This window comes from Papilio machaon, chromosome 13 (genome assembly GCF_912999745.1).
Source record: "Papilio machaon chromosome 13, ilPapMach1.1, whole genome shotgun sequence".
Lineage (NCBI taxonomy): Eukaryota > Metazoa > Arthropoda > Insecta > Lepidoptera > Papilionidae > Papilio > Papilio machaon.
In genome coordinates, this window is record NC_059998.1 from 2,345,270 (window position 1) to 2,368,482 (window position 23,213).

Sequence of the window (23,213 nt, forward strand, 5' to 3'; positions counted from 1 at the left end):
GAACATATTATTTGTGCTAAAATTAAGTTAGAAAAAGATTAAGATTTTTCTTCTTTATAATTTCATTAAATAATAAAATGATGCAATGGCATTACTTCACCTGATGAATTTTAAACGAAATTGATATATATGATATTTTTTGGGATATAATTTTATTTTTAGTTTTTACAGATTATATCACAAAAGCATTTTTGTAATTTTTAATGTTCATATCAATGCTATTGTTGCGTCCTAACAAACTAGTATTGGCCCTTTTCCAATGAGCCAAATACATGCTGTTTAATTTTTTGAATTTTTCTTTAAATCTTCAAGGTTTTTCTAATTGGGTGAACATCAATGATTAATAAACATGTGAGCTCTTTCAATATCAAAGGCACCGTGTGGGAACGATTAGTGTAAAAGACGGCAAAGAAATTTTTTTGCGATTCTTAAAATGTATTTAAATCACGCTTAACAGTTAGTTCATCAGTTTTTTCAGTCAGAATAATTGACAAAAAGCTCTACAACATTTTCACACCCAATCTGTTATGCTTGTGCGAAATATAATTTCCGTAATAATGCTCGGGCCAGCTTCTTAATATCGCAATGACAGAGGGTCCTCATTAATATTTCTCTACATTAAGTAATAATGAACCTCTAAAATGGATGGCTTTATTATATGTTTAATGTTATAATTAGACTAAGACACTATACGCGGTACACTCAGGGTACATGGAAGTGTCTCTGTATGAACAATACGTGTGTAGTATATTCAATCGTACAATTATAAATAGTATAGACATTAATGTCATAATTTCCGTCGTAGTCTTAAGTTAAAAAAAAAAAAAAAAAAATTTGTAACGTTTCAATAAATTTGTGTTTAATTAATAAGTGTTATGGACGTTACCATCTCATACAAACTAAATTAGACGTTATCGTACTAACAGTTAAAGATTTTGACAACGTTTAGAACATTTCTTTTTAAATTGAAATCTGAAGTGTGAATTGATAAGGATATACCTGTTGAGGGTTATCACGTGTATTACTCGATTTTACTTTCCTACCAACATGCTAAAACATTCTTAGGTCGACAGCTGGGGAAATTCAGTGGCACTTCAGTCGCTTTCAGTGGCTCTTCGGAGGTGGTCGTGTCCTGTCCGCCCGTTGTATTTCGTTATAACAATCCGCGAGTTCGTGTGCTGAAATTGTGTCGTAAATAATTTATGAATACTTTTCGCGAAAACGTTTTTGATTAAAAGAAAAGCGCATTTGTGTTTCTGTGGTAGCTATAGAAATATTATCAAGGTAACTTTTTGAGTATTATTTAAAGTAACTTAATTGTACGTGTATTTTTATGAACTTTAAGTACTTCACTTAGTTATATGAGGAACTTTTCTTATGAGAACTTTTAGTAAATTAAAAAGATCATTAATAATAACAATAGAACTATTTGTAGTGATTCTTATCAATTAGTTTCCACAATATTGTATTAACAAAAATATGTTTTATTAAATAAATACGATAGTTTTTTTTGTTTCACATATTTCGAAAAATAAATCTGTTCATGGTGATAATACAAATTAAAAAAAAATAGTTGATGATTTCATTATTGCATATGAATAGCGGAAACCAACGTTGCTATAATGTTGACATTGAGAAGCCAAATTGAATCAAAGGTAAATAGGTCTAGTGGGCGCGGTAAAGGAATAAAAAATAAATAAGGTGTACCTATTCAACTATGGATATCAGTATAACATGCATGTTTTTATTCTTTTTTTTTTGGAAACCTATTTCAAAAGTTTACACGTTTCGGGGATTCCCCTGCTGATGTAACTAGTACTTCAATTTGTAACTCTAATTATATTTCTCACCTGCGTGTCTCCCGTAGATACTATGGGAACCACCTGAACAATTTTGGGAATCCCTATTGTCAGGTTAAATGTCTTGATAACGTTTAATTGATAATAATCTTGTCTACCCTGGATTCAGCGATTATCACAATTGACTATGCTTTTTATTCGTGATTTATAACATCCTTTTTACGTATCACTGGCTCTTTGCTATGGGAGTTTTATTGCAATTATCCTATTTAGGTTACCACACGATCAATAGATACATTTTGTGTTGGCGGCTATTCTAATAAATCTTCAAATGTTGACCTCATTGGAATTTTTGTATGAAATCTTAGGTCATGCCAAAAACGACTGCCGTAATGGTAATTTATTTCATGGAAAGGAAATAGAAAATTCTTATCGTTTATTTTGATTAGTAAGGCATAAGTATAAATTTAAATTTTTACTGTATTGATTTATATATTTATCATAATTTCTAATTTATGTCAAATACCATGTTACTCTTATCGTATTATCTTTGCTTACTCCATTTGTATTCAAGACAGTAGAAGTTATAATAGAATACATTTATAAATATTGCACACAATTTTCCCAGGTGTGCGATAAGTTCACTCATATTTTATGAGTGTTTTTGACGCCATGACACTTTTTGTTAGGGTGTAACCTTGGCTTTTGGCATAGATTCAGAGGGCGACTATTGTATTAATAAGTTATGTACTTTACAAACACCCGTAGTCTGTTTTCACCTTTTATTTTTGACGTCAGAAGATTATTTATTTATGTACATAATAGTTATGTAATACTGTAGTATTTCGTGTTAGAATTAAAACGCTCATGAATCTATAAGATTTTAATTCTGTCTGAGATAAATGTTAACTTGTACGAAATACATTAACAAATTGAAAATTAATTGTAGACTTTAATTATAAATAAGTAACGTTTGAATACACGGCATTTGACTGTGATTGTTTGTGTAACTTTAGAGGAGAGAGATGAACCATTAGGAGCGTAAAGATTTAAAAAACATAAGACTATCGCTCGATTTAGTACTCCTCTGTTCTCGTTACTTCTTTGTCAATGTTTCAATTACAGTTTACGTATTTTAACTTTTTATAGCATTTTATTAAATGAGCCAAATCTCGTATACTGATAGCCACCTGCATTGGGTTCTTTTGTACGAATAAAAGAATTCGTAAAATTGGGCCTGGATAGATGCCAATACAACAACGGGTCAACGGCAGCGAACTGTCAAAATATGGGATATTTTTATAATAACTGTACACATAGTGGATTAAAAATATACTATGCAACATTATTAGACTGAACACTATGACATTTGGGACAATAATACAAATCAAAGGACACCTCAATCTTCTTTTCTTCTTCTTGAATTGCCTTTTCGACTAGCGAAGGTTGGCAACCAATCTATAAAATCGGTTAATTTTCGTGAACTTATGTCAGTCAGGTAATAAAAATGGAAACCTTAATTTAGTTAGATCTAATCTTAAATATCCGCTTGCCATGAAAAAAAAATACCGAAATAGACAATAATAAAATATTAGCTGAATCAACATGATGTAATGTTAAATCAGAAATATTTTAAAGTGAAAATAATTGGTTCAAACACTTTGTTTTAGCGTAAGCTATAAAGTTTAGTAGTTGAATATTTATTTTTATTACCCTTGTTGGTTAATTAAGCAGCGGTTTTAATTAAAATTTAAAACAATAAAGTGTTTAAGAGGTAAATACACAGTGAAATGTGGTTAATTTATTTCAACCGATGGAAACAAAACAGTTTCGTTGATAAAAATCAACATTAATTCTCACTTCGATCAGGTTATGTTAATTTCTATAATTTATTTCATCAATGGATGATTTTTTATCTTTTTACCATTTTATATGAAATCTTTATAAAAGTAAAAAAAAGCCTTCGCGTCCGAAATAATATTTGGCGCAAATAAATGCCGAAGTCAAATAGAGTCCTATCTACACACGCTTATTTAGGTAACATATATAAAAAAAATCGGGAACTCTGACATAAATCAGATCAGAAATAATTACCTTTGGAGTTAAAAAATCCTAATATTATGTATATAATTTTTTAGTTAGATTAGATACCGTAATACTAAACTTTTCATAATACCAAAGATACACCTGAAGTTATAATTTTAATACTAGTATGTACGGTTAAAAGGCTTTGAAACAATTATTTCCGACTTAAAACTATTCATATAATGTTAGGGTTTCATGTCGTTCATTTCTAGAATTCCTCACGGTGGGTTTACTATGAAATAGTGAACCTTCATTCATAATAAACTCGTCCTGAGAATCTTTAAAAGGTTGCGGACATTTTGCATGCCATTTCTAATATTAAAATTAAATCTTTATCAGATGAATATAAACTCAATTACTTCAAAAATACATTTTAACACTGTTTCGTTAATCATGTCTTTTAATCCTTTGACCTCCAGAGATTATAGACGTCAATGGGGTAACAAAAGACTGTCTTTATCCTTAAATATGTATCACCAAAACTATGTAGGCAAAATCTGAAAATAACCTTTAGGTATAGTAAACGTTTCAACTTGGTCGACATTAAAGAGCGATCAAGAAATGTGATTACAGGACGTGACCGAGTATCATAAATTGATTATGTCTAATATAAATGAAGTGCCGATACGATAACCTAATAGGTTCTGTGAGTTTGGATTTCTTAATGGATTTACGTCGATAAGCCATTGTCAACTTTTGTATTTCTTATATCGTGGGATGGATGGTTGACATTACATTAAAATTTTAAACATATTGTATTGTATAAGTTTATTGCAAAAAAAATATACATATGTGCTCTTAGAAAGAATTACAAATTACTAAACTTAATTAACTTTAATCTAAATTTCGTGACTGACGAAATACTCCATAATATAACGATATTCTGGTTCATCCCTCTGATTCTCTTTAGTTTCATAATGGTACACAGATAATAAAATATTATACTAGTTTAACCTAGCTGAAGTATAACCTGTGACAAATTGCAGTCTATATTTAATTATTCTATTGTCAACTCATAAAACAAATTAGGTGTAAAATATTATCTCTCAGCGCTGGTTAATTAGTTACCGGATACTAAAATATTATAGCAGATGACAGATTCTCTCCACCAGTTTGTGTTACGGACACAATTTAGAATGCACACAGAACTGCTGTGTTGATGTCATAAACTAAAAAAATATATTTTTTATCTGTGCAGTCTAGAAAATTCTATTTTATGTGGACTCCATCATTACTGTAAATAAGTTTTAACATTATAGCAGTAATTTGTATTTTATAACTTGCACACTTCCGTGGAAAATGCCGAATTAAATTTGCTGTGGTGTTATTATTGATCTAATAAAACTATGAGTGCATTTTCATGTAAACTTTTTTAAACATTTATATTATTTATTATTTATATTATTCTACAAGTAATAAACTTTAAACTATCTGATGACATAAGATTAGCAATAAATCGTATAACGTGTTATATTAAACTTGTTTTAACACAACACTTGTAAACGATTTTTTTTTTGTATAAAAGAATCTCTACAACAAAACTTTTTGTTCTATGAAAATATTTCTCAAGTATTTCCTCGTATTAGCAACGATTTAACAAGAACATAAATATCTCGGGATTCCGTCAAGTATTTTTTGTGAATGCAATAGTTTTTCTTTTTATTTCGATCAGCTATTCCTTGTCTCATAATATGGGTTTAATTTATTTGGCCAAAATATTAATTGTAGGGTTACATTTGACAATACATCATAATTGAACAACGTAAAGTAGTCACGGGTGACATAAAGTATTATTTACTTTTTTGTAGTTAGAACTATACAATTTTTTCGAATTTCGCTTACATATTTTTTTTTGTAGAAATGTCCATCGGACGACTCTTTTCTTTTTTAACGCTAAGGATGTTAGAACAAAATCGAACGAAAAACATCTATATTTCATAATATGTACCTGAACACTATTCACATATGTTTGAAATACGTAAAGATTCATTAAGTTAAATTGATATTTTTAAGTAGGTCACCTCATGTTACTACCCGTCCGATGATAGGATGGACTCGGAGAATTAAATTATAACAAAGCCTACGAAGAGTCCCCAGAATGTAACGTATGTAATGTACAACACTGAGAGACTCTAATCCTTATGTGTCATGATAAAATTCTGTTTGTACGAAAAAATGTTGAATATTTACGTTCCCAGTTCGTTATGTTTTGTAAACGAAAAAAACGTTGACCGCAACACCAGATGGCAAAGGGAACGAACTCGAACGAGCACATGATGCGGTTTTTATGATTTATTTTATTCAAGAGGGTGCACTAAGCTACAGTGCTCATAAAATTTCTAGTACAAAATAGACAGTTTATGGGTGATAAGAAACTCCCAATATTTTAATTCAGAGATCTCACAATGAATTTTTCATATTTAGCAATGCAAATCAAGATTATTTCTGAAGTAACTGTACGTAATCAAATTAGTTAATTAAGTTTTCTCTTTATAAGAGGCGATATATTTCTATATAAATCTTTAGACAGTGAAAACTCATAGTTCATACTGTTAGTCTCTTGTGAAAATCAATCTTTATTGTACGAAATGGGTCCACAGACAAATATGTCTTTGAATGACGTTCTCGGAATAGTATTAAAACATGCGATGTTAAATCACGAATTTTCTTCGTGTTACGCTATGTATGTACTTCATTCATTACATACAAATATATAATTTTATATGTCTTTGAAATCATGCCGAATGCACTATTTCATGTGACAGGAAAAACCACGTCTTGATAAAGTGATAAGAGAGAAATTTTAGGTTATGAAAATACTAAAACGAAGTTGTGAAGGTCACTTAATCTATGACTTTTGCACTAAAATGTTGGTATTATGAATGTTAAAATTAATTTAATTATATGAAAAAGATAAATATTTTTCGTAATACGTTCAAATAAATGCAGACGAAAGATATAGTACTATGACCTTAAAGGTGTGGTTGTGTAGACTATATCTATAAAATTTTATGTCGAGATTGCGACGGGGCGAGGTACCTTTTAAAAATCATGCTATTGAAAAAGGTATGAGGAGAGTATTATTAAATTTTGTTAAGATATTGTAGCAAATAATTTTCGAAAATATCGAGGAAAAAACACTTTCAACAATTTCATTCAGTTTTAATTCTTATTACAAATCTAAAGAGGATAATATGTATGTATGTATATTTGTAAACGGACATGATGTAAGCTCTTTTGTAATTATTTATTATATTAGAAAGTTATTAATAAAAAAACAGGTTGGGATACAATTAAAAACTACAAATGTACAGTGCAAAGAAATAACCATGCTTAATAATGGTCGTTAACGAACAATTATGAGACTTGATCTAAGATCATGAACAGGCGTTTCACTTTTTTGCTTTGTAACCTTTAATTGATTCAATAACCTTGACCTTGGACATGTTTTAGTGGCGGTTAATCTTCCTCGAGTAAAAATACTACATCTAGAGAGATTTTAAAACTTCTTCCTCGTACATATCTTTCACAATTTTGCATGCTTCGTTGAACCCTTTACTTTTTATTAACATTTCTTCTTTAACTTGTGAACCTTTCACTTAATTTTCACAATTTAAAAATTAACATAGAGGGGTTTAGGACTTTAGCCATATAGTTACATACATATTTAATATAATTACAGCGTAAATATAAAATGACTCACGATTAAATAATTAAACAGTCTCGTACATTACATTTGGTCCGAAATGAATTCTGGCATACGTTATGAGTGTGCCAAATGAAACCGAGTTGCCTTTTGTCAAACTATGAATGTCAAACATTGATCTAGTTTTGAACTTTAACACAAAGCTTACTTGAGGGTTAAGTTAAGATTAATATAAGTTTGGTATATCACACTCATATTGATAACTTGTTAACCTTTTAAGAATTTGAAACATGAATGAGTATTTAGGGTTGCAACTACATCGGTGTTATTCCTGAGTTATAGGGTTGTCTTTTTTGTTGGAACATCTGTTTAATATGGATATTGCCATCTCGCACATTCTCTTTGATAAAACAGAGATGACAATAGTGTTTTTTACTACTACAATAGTTGTAATACACGGTTACTCAGTATCAAAACATACGATGCGTCTTTGTTAAAATAATTTAATATGAATGATTTTTGTAAATATGAATCTCTTAATTTAATTTATGGATTTAATTAAGTTCTGAAATATTCATAACAAAGATGACCTCATTATGTCCCATTAGGCAGAATGCCAGTTCTAAATATTAAAATAACTTAAATTTACGCCATCTTCATAAACACTATTAAGTTGATATATAGTTAAATATTTTATGTGTTATGTAACAACATATTTCTATCACTACTATCATTTTATATTAAACTATATAAAATAGAGTTTCCGAAGTTAGATTTGAGAAAAGTAAAATTTATCAATGTCCGGGAAGTCTGTACCCAATTTCTTCAATTGTTTTCTTTAATTTTAGAATAATCTGGTTTGCCAAGTTTTTGCTGAATGAAAACAATGTCGTCTCATAACCGTGTAATATATTTGTTACTAGCTTTTACCCGCGACTCCGTCCGCGCGGAGTCGCAGGTAAAAGTAATGTTTTCTATATTTTTCTGTTCGTCTTTAAAAACATTGGTTTTTCAATTTATCTTGCTACGTATTAGCCAATTTAAGACGTTAGCAACAACAACATTTGTTACCCGAACGGGCGTGAATTAGAAGTAATCGCGTTTCGTCTGTATGTCGAAGGCCAAAGTTAAGTCCTATTTTCCTTCCACCCATTTCCTATAAGAAAAGGTTAGGAAGGGGAAGTGGATTTAACCGTGGAAGAAACGCATAGAAAGGGGAAATATTATCTTTCTGTGTGTCTCTTCTCCCGTCGATTAAAGATAGGCAACGCAACTACAATTTCGGATGTCTATGAGCAGCGGTCGCTTTGCTTTTTCGGTGAATTCAGGTAGCCGGTTGCTCGCTTACCACTTTATAATATAAAAAAACGTATATTGAAGACATTGATACTAATTTAGTTTTTAATCTGTCGAAGCTTATAGTAGATTGAGCGGATCATTTGCACTACGTTAACGTGTAGTTGTTGAACAGCTGCCGGTCAGTTATTTAGCGACAGGCAATAAACGACACAAATAGCTCGTCTGCCTACGACTCACGAGTCAACGCATGTACGTAAATCATGTACTTGATCGAGTAACCATAGATCGATGACCATTACATGAATTTTACTGGTCTTATTACACTCCCTTTTTTACATCGCAGAGATTGACATCGGAGATTAACTGTTACTACTAAAACTCTACATAACAATATATTAAGTGGTGGCAACTAATGTGAAAAAATCTTTTCTTTCATATAGTTGTAGAGAAGAGAAAAATAAAGTATACAAATAATGACAGAAACGTGTGTGCTCAAAAAATGAGCTGTATTGCTGTGTGTGAGAAAATTTGTATGTATAAGATAAAACAATACAATATGTAAGTAAAAATTTCTTAAAGACGGTGCATAGTAAAGACACAAATTGCACATCTATCATAATTATTTTCAGTATTGCGGCGAAAGGGAATCCGTTGAAGTAATTTGGCGATGTAATTGTGCACCTGCTGCCGACTGTGACGAAATCCTTTACTAGAAATAACCGATGTAGGTTTTTATTTTTCTCATACCATATTAATAATGGTTCTCTATTATTGAAGTGTTACACATGGAGCTAAACGCATAAGATTGCCTTTGCTTAAATCCAACAATTGACAGTAATTATGTTGGAGAAAGTAACTTTTCGTTACTCTGTTTTTTGCTAAATCTTCCTAAATTACGATTTGCGTTTAAAACTGTTTGACAGTAGATCCGGCAACAACAATATATGTATTTTCGTTGCACAAATGGACAAATGAGCGGGTTGACCAGTGAAATACCTTACAGAAGGCAGGCGTGAAGTGGAAACAATGCGTCCGTTAAAAATGGTAGGCAACGTATCTGCTATTGCAGATGTCCACGTATCGCGGTCACTTCGCTATTTCGGCGAATTTAGGTGGCCGCTTACTCGTTTGCCAACTTATAATATAAAGGTATACTAATCATTTAATTTTTTTAAATATCCTTTTTACGTATAATATTTATTTTTTTCTTGAATAATTCGTTTTAAAATTTAATATCACAAGTTATTAAATTTCAGAAGAAATTTGATTTTAATCTATTATATTAATAAGAAAACTTGAGCGGTATTATCGAAATCAATATTTCTTATTAAATCCCAATAAGTGCTATCGACTTCACTTTTACGCTTGATAGCGATGCAATAAAATCTTAAAGGAGTCTGAAAAAAATAAAACAATATTCCAAGAAATCTATATCTAAAAACGGGCTAAACATCTGTGATAATTTGAAGCACGTTTACGTTTATTATAGGGAAGGAAAAACATTCCTTTGAATATCAAAAGATACGACGAAAAGAGTTACATCAGTTATGAAATCTTTTAAAATATGTTGCTTTTTTTCATCACGTGATTCGATATGTACATACTACAGGATGGGAGCTACATTTTATTTTGATACTTAATTTATATAATGTTATTTGAATGTATTGATTGATTGGGTTACGGGGAAAGCTTACGCTTAAGTAAACAAAGTGGTGTACTCTGAGACATAATTAAATTGCGTCTGCATTACGGAGACGGAAAGTTATTTCAGTAATTCAATAATTTATTCCGGCTGCCTGTTGATATTCTACGCGCCCAATTACTTTTGATGCTTCTTTGAAATTGTGATACTATTACTGAAACTCTATCCATTTATCGTTATTTTATAAAAAACTGGCGCTAAAAATTAATAGATTTTGTGTCTTTTATTAGTATTCCCACACCAAATACTACTTTACCTTGGGTTTCCACATCACTTGTACAAAAACATAATGTTATTTCTATATACTTAAATATAAGAAGAGAGGAGATAATACGTTTGAGTTTGGCGGAAATTTAAGGTTACAATAATTGCAATCAATACGTCATCAAGCAAGACATTCTGTAGTGAAAAGTAAACCCGCGATAGTTTTATGACCGCTTTAATCGTTTTAATAAATATAAATATAATCGGGATCAGCAACAAGAAATATTTATTTTAAAATTATTACGTTGAACGAGACGTTATAGTTCATATATCATTGATATTATATTTTTAATACAATATTGTCTCCTATTGAACATAAACAGGACGTAATGTTGTAAATCATATTCATCGTTTTTCCTACGAATATGTAAGCTTTTATTATTTACTAGCTATCTTCTGAGATGCCGTCCGCGAGTAATTAAAAAAAAAGTAAAAATGTTCTACATCTGTGCCAAATTTCATCAAGATAACTTGAGCCGTTCCACAAACACCCATTCATACATCCATCCAACTTAACATTCACATTTTTAATATTAGTAGGATAATGGTAGAGAGTAATAAAGCCAACGATAACTTCAACAATTGTTAGTTATTTATTCAATAACTTAGTTATTTCAATAATATATAACTGGAAACTTATTCACTCAGCTTGAAAAAAACAGCGTCTCGTAGCTTTCAAACATTATACAAGTTAAATTTTAAACCAATTTTAATGTGTTTTACTTTGAGAATTATTTTAAAACATGAATGATATTTTATAAACATTAAAACAATTGTATAGTTGTTCATCAAATGAAATTTTAGTTGATAGCCACGTTCAGTATTTTTTATGGTTACTAAGGGAGTCGCTAAGTGAAGTTTTTTGCGAGAAATCTAATTTCTTATGTAACAAATAAACTAGTGTGAGTGTGGAAGCCTCCCTTGGTAATAATTAGCAATCAGTGTTATTTAATAATCTTATTAGTACGAAATTCTATTGACACTAAAACAGAGAGGTCACGTCCCCGTTATGTCAGTGTTATTTATACAGGGACGAAAACTGATGCTGCCGCGGATGCTCTAGTATTTGAGTGAACTGTGAAAGTGAACGGCTCGTTTATTTTCCAAATGTAGGCCAGAGCTTTGGGACCCCGCATTAGTTAAAATCCATTTGATTTATTGACAGCCGGAAAAACTGTTCAAATTAAAAATGGAATGCTTTTGTACTTAGGGATAACATTTGAATGCCGACTATAAAAAAAAGATTGACGAGTAATTAAAAAAAAATAACATTTCATACACCCAAAGAATGCTTTTCCGTCCGTTTCGACTGACAAAGTATATGTATTAAAACCTATTCTATTTTTAAATATCAAATTCTTTCAAACTAAAAGACGTTTTACCTCATTTAAAAGTTTTATGTGGACTATTAAATTATTCAAACTTTCGTGAGACATTATCATTAACTAATATAGTAACTGCTAAAACACTCACGTACATCTGTTCGGTGTCGGCACCGACTAGTTTTGAGCCCATCGGGGGTTCTTCATAAAGCTGAGTGGGACTGGTATTATATCGCGGACGTGGCCCGTCGCTCACTGAGCGACGCCCTGGGCTCGAAACTAGTCGGTGCCGACACCGGACAGATGTAAGTGAGTATATAGACTATTATTAAGATTATGTTACTCTCGTTATTGAGCTGTGGAAACTAAACCCCTTTAATACAAATGCTACAAAATCAAAATTTTTCACTCAGCTGTAATATAACAGCATAGTGTAACAGTGAAAATATCACCTTATAAAATATTAAAACGTTTAAGTAATAAGTAATAAGCGATCGATTGACCTCTAAAGTCAGATCTAATAGCTGATGTCTATTAAATGAAATAGCCGCAAAATGACGATCGTAATAGCTTGTAAAATAGCTAATTCTTACTTGAACGTCGTCGAGTCGGAATCACGATTGAGAGCAAATTACGAAAACCTTTTATATATTACTTATACTTCACTTTGAATAACGATTTTATAATTTGCCCGGCGAGATTATGTAACAAAGTTTGAAATATTTTGTAGTAAACTGAACTTCAAATATGATAAGACATCTTTTATGTTCGGACCTAAACAATGCTAAAATAAACAGTATTATTAATTAAAACGAACACTGTTCAATAATCTGACATTCCCCATTTAATATTCGTAGCCCCACAGCTGTTGAATGAAAACTTCTTTGACTATTCCATGAATTAGTTAAAATCTGGCTTGACTACAGGCCTTTATCGCAGCGCTTTTGGTTCCACAGTAACCTTCAGTTTATTAATTGACGGCCCGCCCTGAGCCACTTCGTCGATAAAACTATTCAAAATACATTAAACGGTCTGTATTGATATTGAAACGCAAGCTATAAATGTTGTATAATAGTCGTTTTTTAACATACAACACAACAAACGTGTATACTTAATACGCATAAGCTTGTTAAATTAGTGATTAAAAATGTTACGACAAAAATACTGTAATATAATTTTTTGTGGCGAAAAACATCACGAACACGAACGCCTACGAATATCTTAATTCCAATCGCCATCCCATCATATATTTTAACAATCCAATCGATTCAATTCTTTTCGATATTAATATTATTTGTATATCATAATATTGTTTGTTACAATGGGTAAAGAAAATACTGGTAAATTCTCTCATTATTAAGTACGTACCTAGACATATGTTTTTCTTCATGAAATGTGAATCGTAAAGTTTACTCATTTTAGCTACCTAGTAATAGAATTGCCATATTGTGTTATTGCTTTGGAATTCAATATAACCAACTGTCTGCGAACAAATGTCTGCAAACTCGGTTATTGGAATTTGCAATGAAATGAAACGCATTCTATTCAAATTGTTTCTAATACATGTACAACAAGAAATGAAATAGAAAAGAGCAAATGTTTACTTGCATGTGATTTCTTTTTTGTTTTTAACTTGCAAGAAAATTTCCGGTATGAACAAACTTTAGAATATTTCAGAAAAGCCAAAAAATGTTCTCCAATCATAGATTACATATGTGGCACATTTTTTCCTAAAAAATTTATAAGAAAAAAAGTCAAGTTTTTGACAAATACTAATGTACTTAATATTTTATGATCCTTAAAATAATTCAATTTCTCTAATGTAAGTTTCTATTATGACATGTGTTATTACTCGTAAAACTTAACAGCCTCAACATAATGATCCTAATAGACTTTTGTCGATAAAGTCGTAATTAAGCTAAAAAAGCGCAGGAGCAGTTTAATCTATCCCTGCTTCGCTGAGCTGGCTCCCTTTTGCCACACTATTGTACCAAGTTTGTGCCTTGTGTGTGTTTTTTGTTTTATATTCTTTGTGTGGCAATAAATGATTATTCTTTTTTTTTAATTATTCAGCTTGCTTATATTGAGATTGTTATATAAACCGCGTATAAATAATACATAGAATAACTTAATTTTAATTAGTTGAGCACGTTGACTATGGCCTAGTCACCACTAAGTTAGGGTAGACTCCGAGCCCCTCGGTGGGGACCTATAGTGAGTTAATGATGATGATGATTACTTATACCATACTTACATTTTTAATATAATGCTATATGAAAGACGAATTAGACAAAAACATCTGTTGAGAGTTTCATCCGAGAAACAAAAGCACCGGGTGCTTTTTATCCTTCCAAAATTTATGTCACATAGAGCTGAATGTGATTTCACGGTTACGCATACATACATCACAAATTGTTACACTCTATGTAGGCCAACGTTACTTGGGCTGATAGTATTGCGTAGAAAACGCCAACTTTATGTTAATGCTATAAAATATGTTTTTACGCCGCCAGGAGTAAGTATTTCGTAAGTACAAATATTATTACTAAAACAATAAACGTACATACATGGTACTTTGAGTATCATAGTTTTATCGCAATAAAAAAATATTTGCAAAGGGCTAGAGTAACACTACAGTGCTCATATAGTTAAAGAGGCACATGAAACAGGATAATTGATTAATCGTTAGTTTCTGAGACCAAAATCTCTGTATAAAAGATATCGTCATCATCTTTGACAAAACAGAGATAACATTATGTTTTAAACCGGGATAATGGTCTCAGAAATCCACAGTAAATGAAGGAATTTCTTTTTGGGTAATACTGGATAGATCACATTAATTCACTCATTCATCTGGGTCATTCCGCAGGTGCGTCTGGGCCTGGTAAAGTAATTTTCTTCAGATCGGTCTACTTGGGCTTTTAACGTCCAGCTCTGTCTATAATATATCATTGTTTATTTGAAAATCAACAATAATATTGTTAATTTGAAACGATAGTTGGATTGAACGCACTAGAGGCTAGTGAGATTTTGTAATTATTTTTACATTAGAAAGTGTAAAACTTAGTTAAAAAAAGATTTTAAGCTACGACGATCCTTCGGAGCTGACTACGAATCTACGCTACGGGCTACGACTACGAGCTGTCTAAAGCGCACTTCTTGCCCAGTTTGGAGATCCTTAAGTCTATTTATAGTCGAATTCTATAGAAATGAGAAATTATGAAAATCTTTGTAAACAAATTTACTTTATAAGGCTGTAATAATAACAGACTTATTAAAACAGACATGGTTTTATCATCAACTAGCTTTTACCCGCGACTCCGTCCGCGCGGAATAAACATAGAAACAACATAGAAAACGGGGTAAAAATTATCCCATGTCCGTTTCCTGGTTCTAAGCTACCTTCCCACCAATTTTCAGTCAAATCGATTCAGCCGTTCTTGAGTTATAAATAGTGTAACTAACACGACTTTCTTTTATATATATAGATATAGATTTAAATACTGAAGCTTTCAATCAATCTCATTTCGATTGAATTCGACATTTATTAATTTCATATTTAAAATGAAGATTATAGAACGGTAATTATGAATAAGAATGTTTCTAGAGAATTCTACAATGATCATTTAATATCGGATCTAATACGATCAATTAAATCTAGAAATAAGCATTCTGACAGCGTCTATAAAATTTAATGGTGTGATGGTAATAATAGAGCAGATTGCTTTTACTCAGTGTGGATAAAGACGGACTATAAATATTACTTGACCTAATAATTTTAATGTATAGTTACCACTAAATTTGAGGTTATAACATTACAATACATTAGTGATGCAACGGAAGTGTCTTAGCGGAACCAGAAACGGAAACAGATGTCAAAAATAAATTTTAGCAGAAACGGAAACGGAAACGGATGCGGAAACAGAAGTGTAAATAATATAAAAAAAAATATTTACAAATACATATATATTTTTTTTTGGTAAAAACAGTTTGTATTCGTTTTTAATTTATTAAGGCATTGGATATCGGTGTCCTTTAGCCTTCAATGTATGTATTTTTACTGTGCTGCAATAAGTTAAAATACGTGTTGACAAACGGAGGCTTTTAAATATTAAAACCATTTTACAAATATGTTTCTTTATTAATACATTCACTGCTGACCACTCGGATCCGAGTGGGTTCCGGGTCGTAAAGTTCCGTTTTATCTCCGTTATAAAAGATGCGGAAACAGAAGCAGAAACGGATGTTGAAAAGTGCGCGGAACTTCCGCACTTGCGGAAACGGAAACAGACATCCGTTGCATCACTACAATACATTTACGACTTTTGCATGTTATATTTTTTCAAAATTATCTCTTGTGTAATTCTGTTTTATTTGTTTTACAAAGTAATTAAAAAAGGGAACATCTATCGGTAACATACGAGTATTTAAATACACATTATTTCAAACATCTGCATCGCTAAGACTAGATTAGGCCCGCGAATTAGTCCGAGCGGAATAAAAAAATCTAGTAATAATTATAGTCTACGTTACTCAGTGAACATATAGCTTTCTAATGGCAATAGATTTTTTTAAATCGGTCCAGTAGTTTTTGAGTTTATTCGTTACACGCATAAATACAAATCTCAAGTAATCAATAGATGGCGCTGCTGTGGTAAATCTACGAACGTGTCATATAAGCTTATTAACTGCGCGCGGACGGAGTCGCGGGCGACAGCTAGTCTATATATAAAAAAGAAAGTCGTGTTAGTTACACTATTTATAACTCAAGAACGGCTGAATCGATTTGACTGAAAATTGGTGGGCAGGTAGCTTAGAACCAGGAAACGGACATAGGATAATTTTTACCCCGTTTTCTATTTTTATTCCGCGCGGACGGAGTCGCGGGTAAAAGCTAGTCTATATATAAAAATAAAGTCGTGTTAGTTACACTATTTATAACTCAAGAATGGCTGGATCGATTTGACTGAAAATTGGTGGGCAGGTAGCTTAGAACCAGGAAACGGACATAGGATAATTTTTACCCCGTTTTCTATTTTTTATTCCGCGCGGACGGAGTCGCGGGTAAAAGCTAGTTCATAATATAAGTACAGACTTATTAAATTTGAACTACGTTCGGATTGCTAATTCTAACCAGCTTTCTGTTCGTATTCATATCATGGAGTATAAATATGAGCTAGAATTATTCGAGTTATTTTTGTAAGGGTGCTCATAAACATGTAATTCAAGCAATTTGCTTGAGCCCGCTACTTTCTAGGACTCGAGCATGCGACGAATATAAACTAACTATGATTTGAATACGCTGTAGTAAAATTGGATTTATGAGTTGTTTCTAGTAAAAATTAAGAATAGAGTGTAAGATAATGGAAATAAAATTAAAAATGTACACAATTTTATGGTACAAATATTGAAGGTGTTGTAGGTTTCGTATGCCCAAGTGACACTGGCAGGCGGTGATGATGATGAGAATGATGGTGATGATGATAATGATTGATTTTATGAATCTGATGTCTGATGAATGAATGATGATAATTGTGATGAAGTTTTGGACTTACTTTTTTATACACACTTTCACTCAAACATACATTTTACATGATTAATTTTAATTTACAATATGAAATAGGAATGGCCTCGAGCCAACTTCTTCCTGAAGCATGACCGCCTTACAACTGTCGTAACAAAACTTAACTTCAATAATTTTAAGTTCAAAGTGGGAGAACAGCCAGCATGTAACTTGTTACGAAATTAAACTTGTTTTTTATTCTGTTTTTAATTTCTAAAGAATTCAGGCTGAATAATTTTTTATGAATTTCTATAGAGGGTACCACGCAATCTCTTTTTTCTGACTAGCGCTCACCTATTGCCTTTTAGCATTAATGTAAATCACGTTCTAATCAACTAGAGTAGCGGTGTACCGTAACTAGTCATTGCCTTCACCCGCTAATTAATATCTCTTCGGACGTAACAAAGAGCTGCTTTAACGCTATTGATGTTCTTAGACGTTCTTCAGTTGTTTATGCGCCGCGTCTGGGATATCTCTGATTGGCTTACACGTTTACTATTCAGAACACAACTCTATTTGCAATCAGTCGGATTAGTTTCAATGCCTTTCAAGGTTTTATTAATTTAATGTAATATTTTTGATGTTATTCTAAGAGTTTTTGTGAAGGTATGGTTTAAAAATGTGATTCACTGTTTTGTTTCAATTTATATCTTCCATAATTACACGTTTTAAAAATTTTATTTGCCACGGACCTGGTACAATTTAGTTCATTTAGACAAGGGATATGAGACGTTATTTAGTTTTAACAACAATTTTAGTTATGAGCACTCGTTTCCCTTAACTGTACTAGAAAACATGGGCAATTATTGTTTATTAGTTGAGAATTTTTTTTTTCAACAATTAAAGGTCTTAAAGGATGCAAAAAGCATTACTTCAACTGTTTTGGATATGTATCTTACTTAATTATCTTATATACAAAATTCTTTTGTCACATTGTTAGTCACTATATTTCTCTGAAACAGCTTGACCGATTTTTATGAAATTTTATATGCTTATTCTGTAGGTCTGAGAATCGGCCACTATCTATTTTTCATATTTCTAAGTGTAAATTTGGCACAGATGTAGAGCATAGTCTGGAAGAACACATAGGATACTTATTAAGTTTTTTTAACTGCGAGCGGACAGAGTCGCGGGTGATAGCTAGTCATAATATATATTACTTTTACATGTCATTATCATATGACATCCAGTGAAAGAACTAAGAGATTTTATATTGAAAAAAATTTACGGCTTTTCAACAAACGACTTAATAGAGATAAAAACATAAAAGGATATTAAGACGAGCGTTTGGTAACGCCAATAATTTAGTTTTACAGCCACATTTCAGAAGGCTTTTTATTTCTTTTGAAGGATGAAATTGATGATGAAAGTTAATTTTAAGGTAAAAATAAAGTTATTTTAACCTACAATTAATTGTCTTAGTATTGACACCCCTTTTAGTAATGGTTATCTTTTCATTTTACTTATTCTTTTTATTTTTAATTCCATTGTTAATTGAAATATAATTAAACTAAATTTATTTGTATCAAATATTTTAGAACATTTTCTACACGTTTTGATAATTTAATAAATTGTATACTTCCATACTATAAAAAATTTAGTGTCCTATTTTTTTTGCAGGTTTTAATTTTTGAAGATGCTATGGAGTGCAGCTGCAGCGGTGAGATGACGAACTCGAACACAATGGAATTCAACACCTCGAACTGGAACGGTTAAAACTGTGACATCAACAAGGACAGATAGATCGGGATTACTATGGAGATGAACGGGACGGAAACACGTGGCGAGGAAGCTATATCGCTGGCGTTAAGCGTGGCCGTCACCGTCATCTCCGCTATTGGGTTGCTGTTAAACGCATATATATTATTCATCATTGTTATTACTAAACAGGTTGGTCTTTGATACTTATGTACCCGATGCATGATTTGGCACGCCGAGAGCAAGGGAACTCTTTGGTTCGACGTGCCAAGTCAAATACCAGGCGTGTTTTACATCTGTACAACTGAAAATTTAGCAACATTTTCGGTTGCGCAAATATTTTCGAAAATGTTATTAAGAGTGATTGTTGGCATTTGCTTTTTTTATCACTACCTAGCGCTTATGAATTGCATATTTGTACAAGTCTACTGGATGGTTCTAGAGTTTTTTGTTTTTTTACAAGAAAAGTACCGCCACATTTAAAACTGTAAATGCAACTGATTAAAAAACTTTTCCTCTTAACGTAGTTAAATTACTCGATGAACTCTTCTGTAATCTGCGAAACGGAAAATTAATTTTCCTCCCCTTTAAAAGTTACCATTTATATGATTTCACTCCTTATACGAATGTCGACTTTGAAAAAAATAATTTACCATATATTAAATATTTAAGCAAAATAAAATAAACCGAAATAAAAGAGACTTTCAAGATGTATGACGTAATTTATCGAGCAACGTTTGAAAAAATTAAAAATGATTAAATAAGTACTTAGATTCTATTGATATAACAACAAAAACGTTGATAAAGTTGCTGATCTTTAGATTGTAATGGTTTAGCACATTTTATGTAAACCATCCACGAAACATCTTGTAAACTTTCAAACAAATAAACTTTAGAATTTAAAAAGAATCAACACTATGTTAAGTTTTACTAAATCATTAATATTTTCATTTTAACTTTCAAGTACAATATATTATGGTAATAGTTGTAAAGGATCGCCTCAATGTTTTAATTATAAATTTTACGTTCAACCTGCACAGTAAGGTCCAAATAATGTCAGATATACCTGACACAGAATTAGTTTTAGTAATCTTCAGATCATTCACTAGTAATTACGTGGATTTAAATCTTTAATATAACTACAAACGGAATAGTATAGAACACTAGCCGATTTCAGACTGTAATCTCTATATATTCTGAATTTCATCTCTCCCATTTAGATCAGTTTAGCGTTTCTAGAGTTACGTGACACCAAACATCCATATCGATCCATCCAAAATTTTAAATTCATAAATTTCAGTTGTGAGTGATATTTTGTGTCTGTAATATGGCGTACGAGGAATGCTCATGCAATTTATCTAAGGATGTATAATCAGACATACTTTTAACTATTTATGTCCACACAGTTAAATAATTACAGCCGTAAATTTCAATTTTATTACCCACAAGGATACTAAATAACGTAATTTCCGTTTGAAATGAACTCTACTACATACAAAGCGGGTGTATATACAACGCTGAATAAACTAACAATGGACAAAGGTGGAATTGTTCGCTACAACTCTATGTTACGAGTGTACCGACTAATGTGTTTTCACTGAAGCGAGACTCGTATACTGTTATGCATTAAGATATACATTTTGAAACTGGAATTAAATGTACAACGTCCAGTTCTTAATCGTATTCCAGTAGCGTTGACCTGGCATGGACTCACTGGCGACAGTTAGTGTTTACATTATGCCAGTTGATTATGAACACCACTGTAATTCTGTACGAAAATGTAATACGTTGGATTCGAGCAATGGATGAAATTAATGATTTTTCCCTAAAGAATATACTTATGACTTTCAATGTATTTAGCCGGCGTCGGCATCGTCCGTGCTTCTGGTGCACTTGGGCGCGGTGGGTGCGCTAGCGAGCGGCGCGGCACTGTGCTGGGGAGGTGGCGCGTGCGCGTGCGGCGCGCTGTTACATGCACTGCACCCGCTGCAGCTGTGGACTGTATGCGGCCTGCACGCCGACCGTGCCGCTGCCATCGCCGCACCGCTGCACTACGCCGCCATCGTATCTGCGCGGAAGGTGAGCCAACGAATAGTTATTAATAGAGTTACAAGCATATTTTATTTCGTCTACGATCTTTAGGTTGAATTCTGCAGTCGTTTAATTTCATTTCACAGTCGCGATTTATTTTATGTTTTTTTGTTTATAGGTTTTAATATGTCTCGTTGGAGGATGGATGGCAACTGCAGCCCTCTTGGCACCGCTAGCAGCGGCGCAACCGCCGCTAACGTACAGTATGGGCCTCGGAATATGCACCCCGGATTGCGGCGCGGGACCTACGGCGCTGGGATTCTGTATACTCTACTCTTTTCTGACTCTGTTATTACCCACCACACTTGTCCTGGTTTGTAGTTTGAAAATACTACGTATAGCCCGTTACCATCGACATAGAATCGCAGCTGCTATCTACGAAGTGACATTGTCAGCTCAAGTTACAGTTACCCATCAACGTAATCCTTTCTCTCCCCCGCCACCGCCGCGAAGGCGAGCGTTGTCCGCGGTACTACAACCTCTTGCCTCTCTGGCATTACTCTATTTTCCCTACTACTGTATTTTGATCTGGCCGGCAGTTGCCATACCACCGCAATCGCTAGCTGCTCTATCAGCTACTCTCCTAGCAGCTGCTCCTCCCGTCAATGGCATTTTATATGGTATCCGCAGTAGGGCTTTAAGAGACTCACTTCGAAACTATAGGAGAAAAAGGATGACGAAAAGTGAGGTGACTCAGGAGATCCAGGCTCGGACGCCCAGCGCGTGTGGTTCTAGACGACCATCATTGTCAGCGGGTTCTGGGTGCATCCGACCACCGACAACGAGGCGGCTGTCCGATGCTGCAGCGATGGGGTCTCGAGGATCGGAAAGACCGGCCCAGCGAGCCGCCTCTTGCAACGTGTTGCAAGATTCACAGGAAGAAGAATATCGAAGGCCTAGATCGTCGGCCATACCTTTGATCCGAGCGCCACCACACGTCGTATTAGGCCGGGCCCTGGGGCTTGAAGAAGGGATTAGCAGAGATCGGCGCCGTCGTCAATCGCCTCGTATTACCGTCACTCGGGCTATGTCAGATGAGAGCGAATCGCCCTCTCGTCGGCCGCTGTGTCGCCAGCAGTCACGCTCGAGTGGTGCTCTGCTGGGCACCATGTCATGTTCCCGGGCGCTCTCCGAGAACATGCAACTCGACAATCCAGCCGACGAACAGTATCTGCTCTCTTGGCCTCAACGTGCTCATGTCAAACACGAGATTTTATAAAACGGGTATATTTAAGTCATGCTTTTGAAAATTATGCGTACAAAGACAATAATGCGCGTACGGTCGAATTAGATTTGTTGTTTCAATTGATATTAATTTAAAAAGGCTTTTTCGTCGACATCTCTCGACATTCCCGACCAAACTGACCAAAACGTTAACGTATCCTCTATTTTCTACTATCGTAGGCGTAATGATTTACCTTACAGGGTTCCTCCATATCGTTAGCTTTACCTACTGAAGTATTACTCTAGGGTGTGCTCCTATGAACTATCTGAAAAATTCCATAGATTTAAGAAAGGTTTGACGAGATTATTAACTATATTTTTTGTTAAATTATTTTCTATGAGTATGTTTATCATAGTTTGTATGAGAGGAATATTTTGAGTATTAAATGCATATAGAAATTAGAGATTTTATTGGAATGCATTGCACCAAACTAGTCAGCGTAATGGGTAATTTCACTTTGGAATAAGTTTTGTGTAAATAAACGCTTTCACGCTGTCGCCGCCGTCCAGATTGTGGAAT

General features: G+C 32.9%; 1 protein-coding gene across 1 annotated transcript; it reads left to right on the forward strand.

The window, feature by feature from the left end:
- The first annotated feature begins 1,125 nt into the window (after positions 1-1,125).
- On the forward strand, positions 1,126-22,724 carry LOC106717862. Its single transcript, XM_014511791.2, has 4 exons — positions 1,126-1,284; positions 19,301-19,570; positions 21,239-21,457; positions 21,588-22,724. The coding sequence occupies exons 2-4, from the start codon at positions 19,436-19,438 to the stop codon at positions 22,686-22,688; spliced, it is 1,455 nt and encodes a 484-aa protein (XP_014367277.1). The 5' UTR covers positions 1,126-1,284; positions 19,301-19,435; the 3' UTR covers positions 22,689-22,724.
- Positions 22,725-23,213: the final 489 nt, after the last annotated feature.

Coding starts and splice junctions, on each gene's coding strand:
- LOC106717862 (XM_014511791.2), top strand. CDS start 19,436: ATGGAGATGAACGGGACGGAAACACGTGGCGAGGAAGCTATATCGCTG. Junction 19,571..21,238: donor TCATTGTTATTACTAAACAG/GTTGGTCTTTGA, acceptor CAATGTATTTAG/CCGGCGTCGGCATCGTCCGT. Junction 21,458..21,587: donor CCATCGTATCTGCGCGGAAG/GTGAGCCAACGA, acceptor TTTTGTTTATAG/GTTTTAATATGTCTCGTTGG.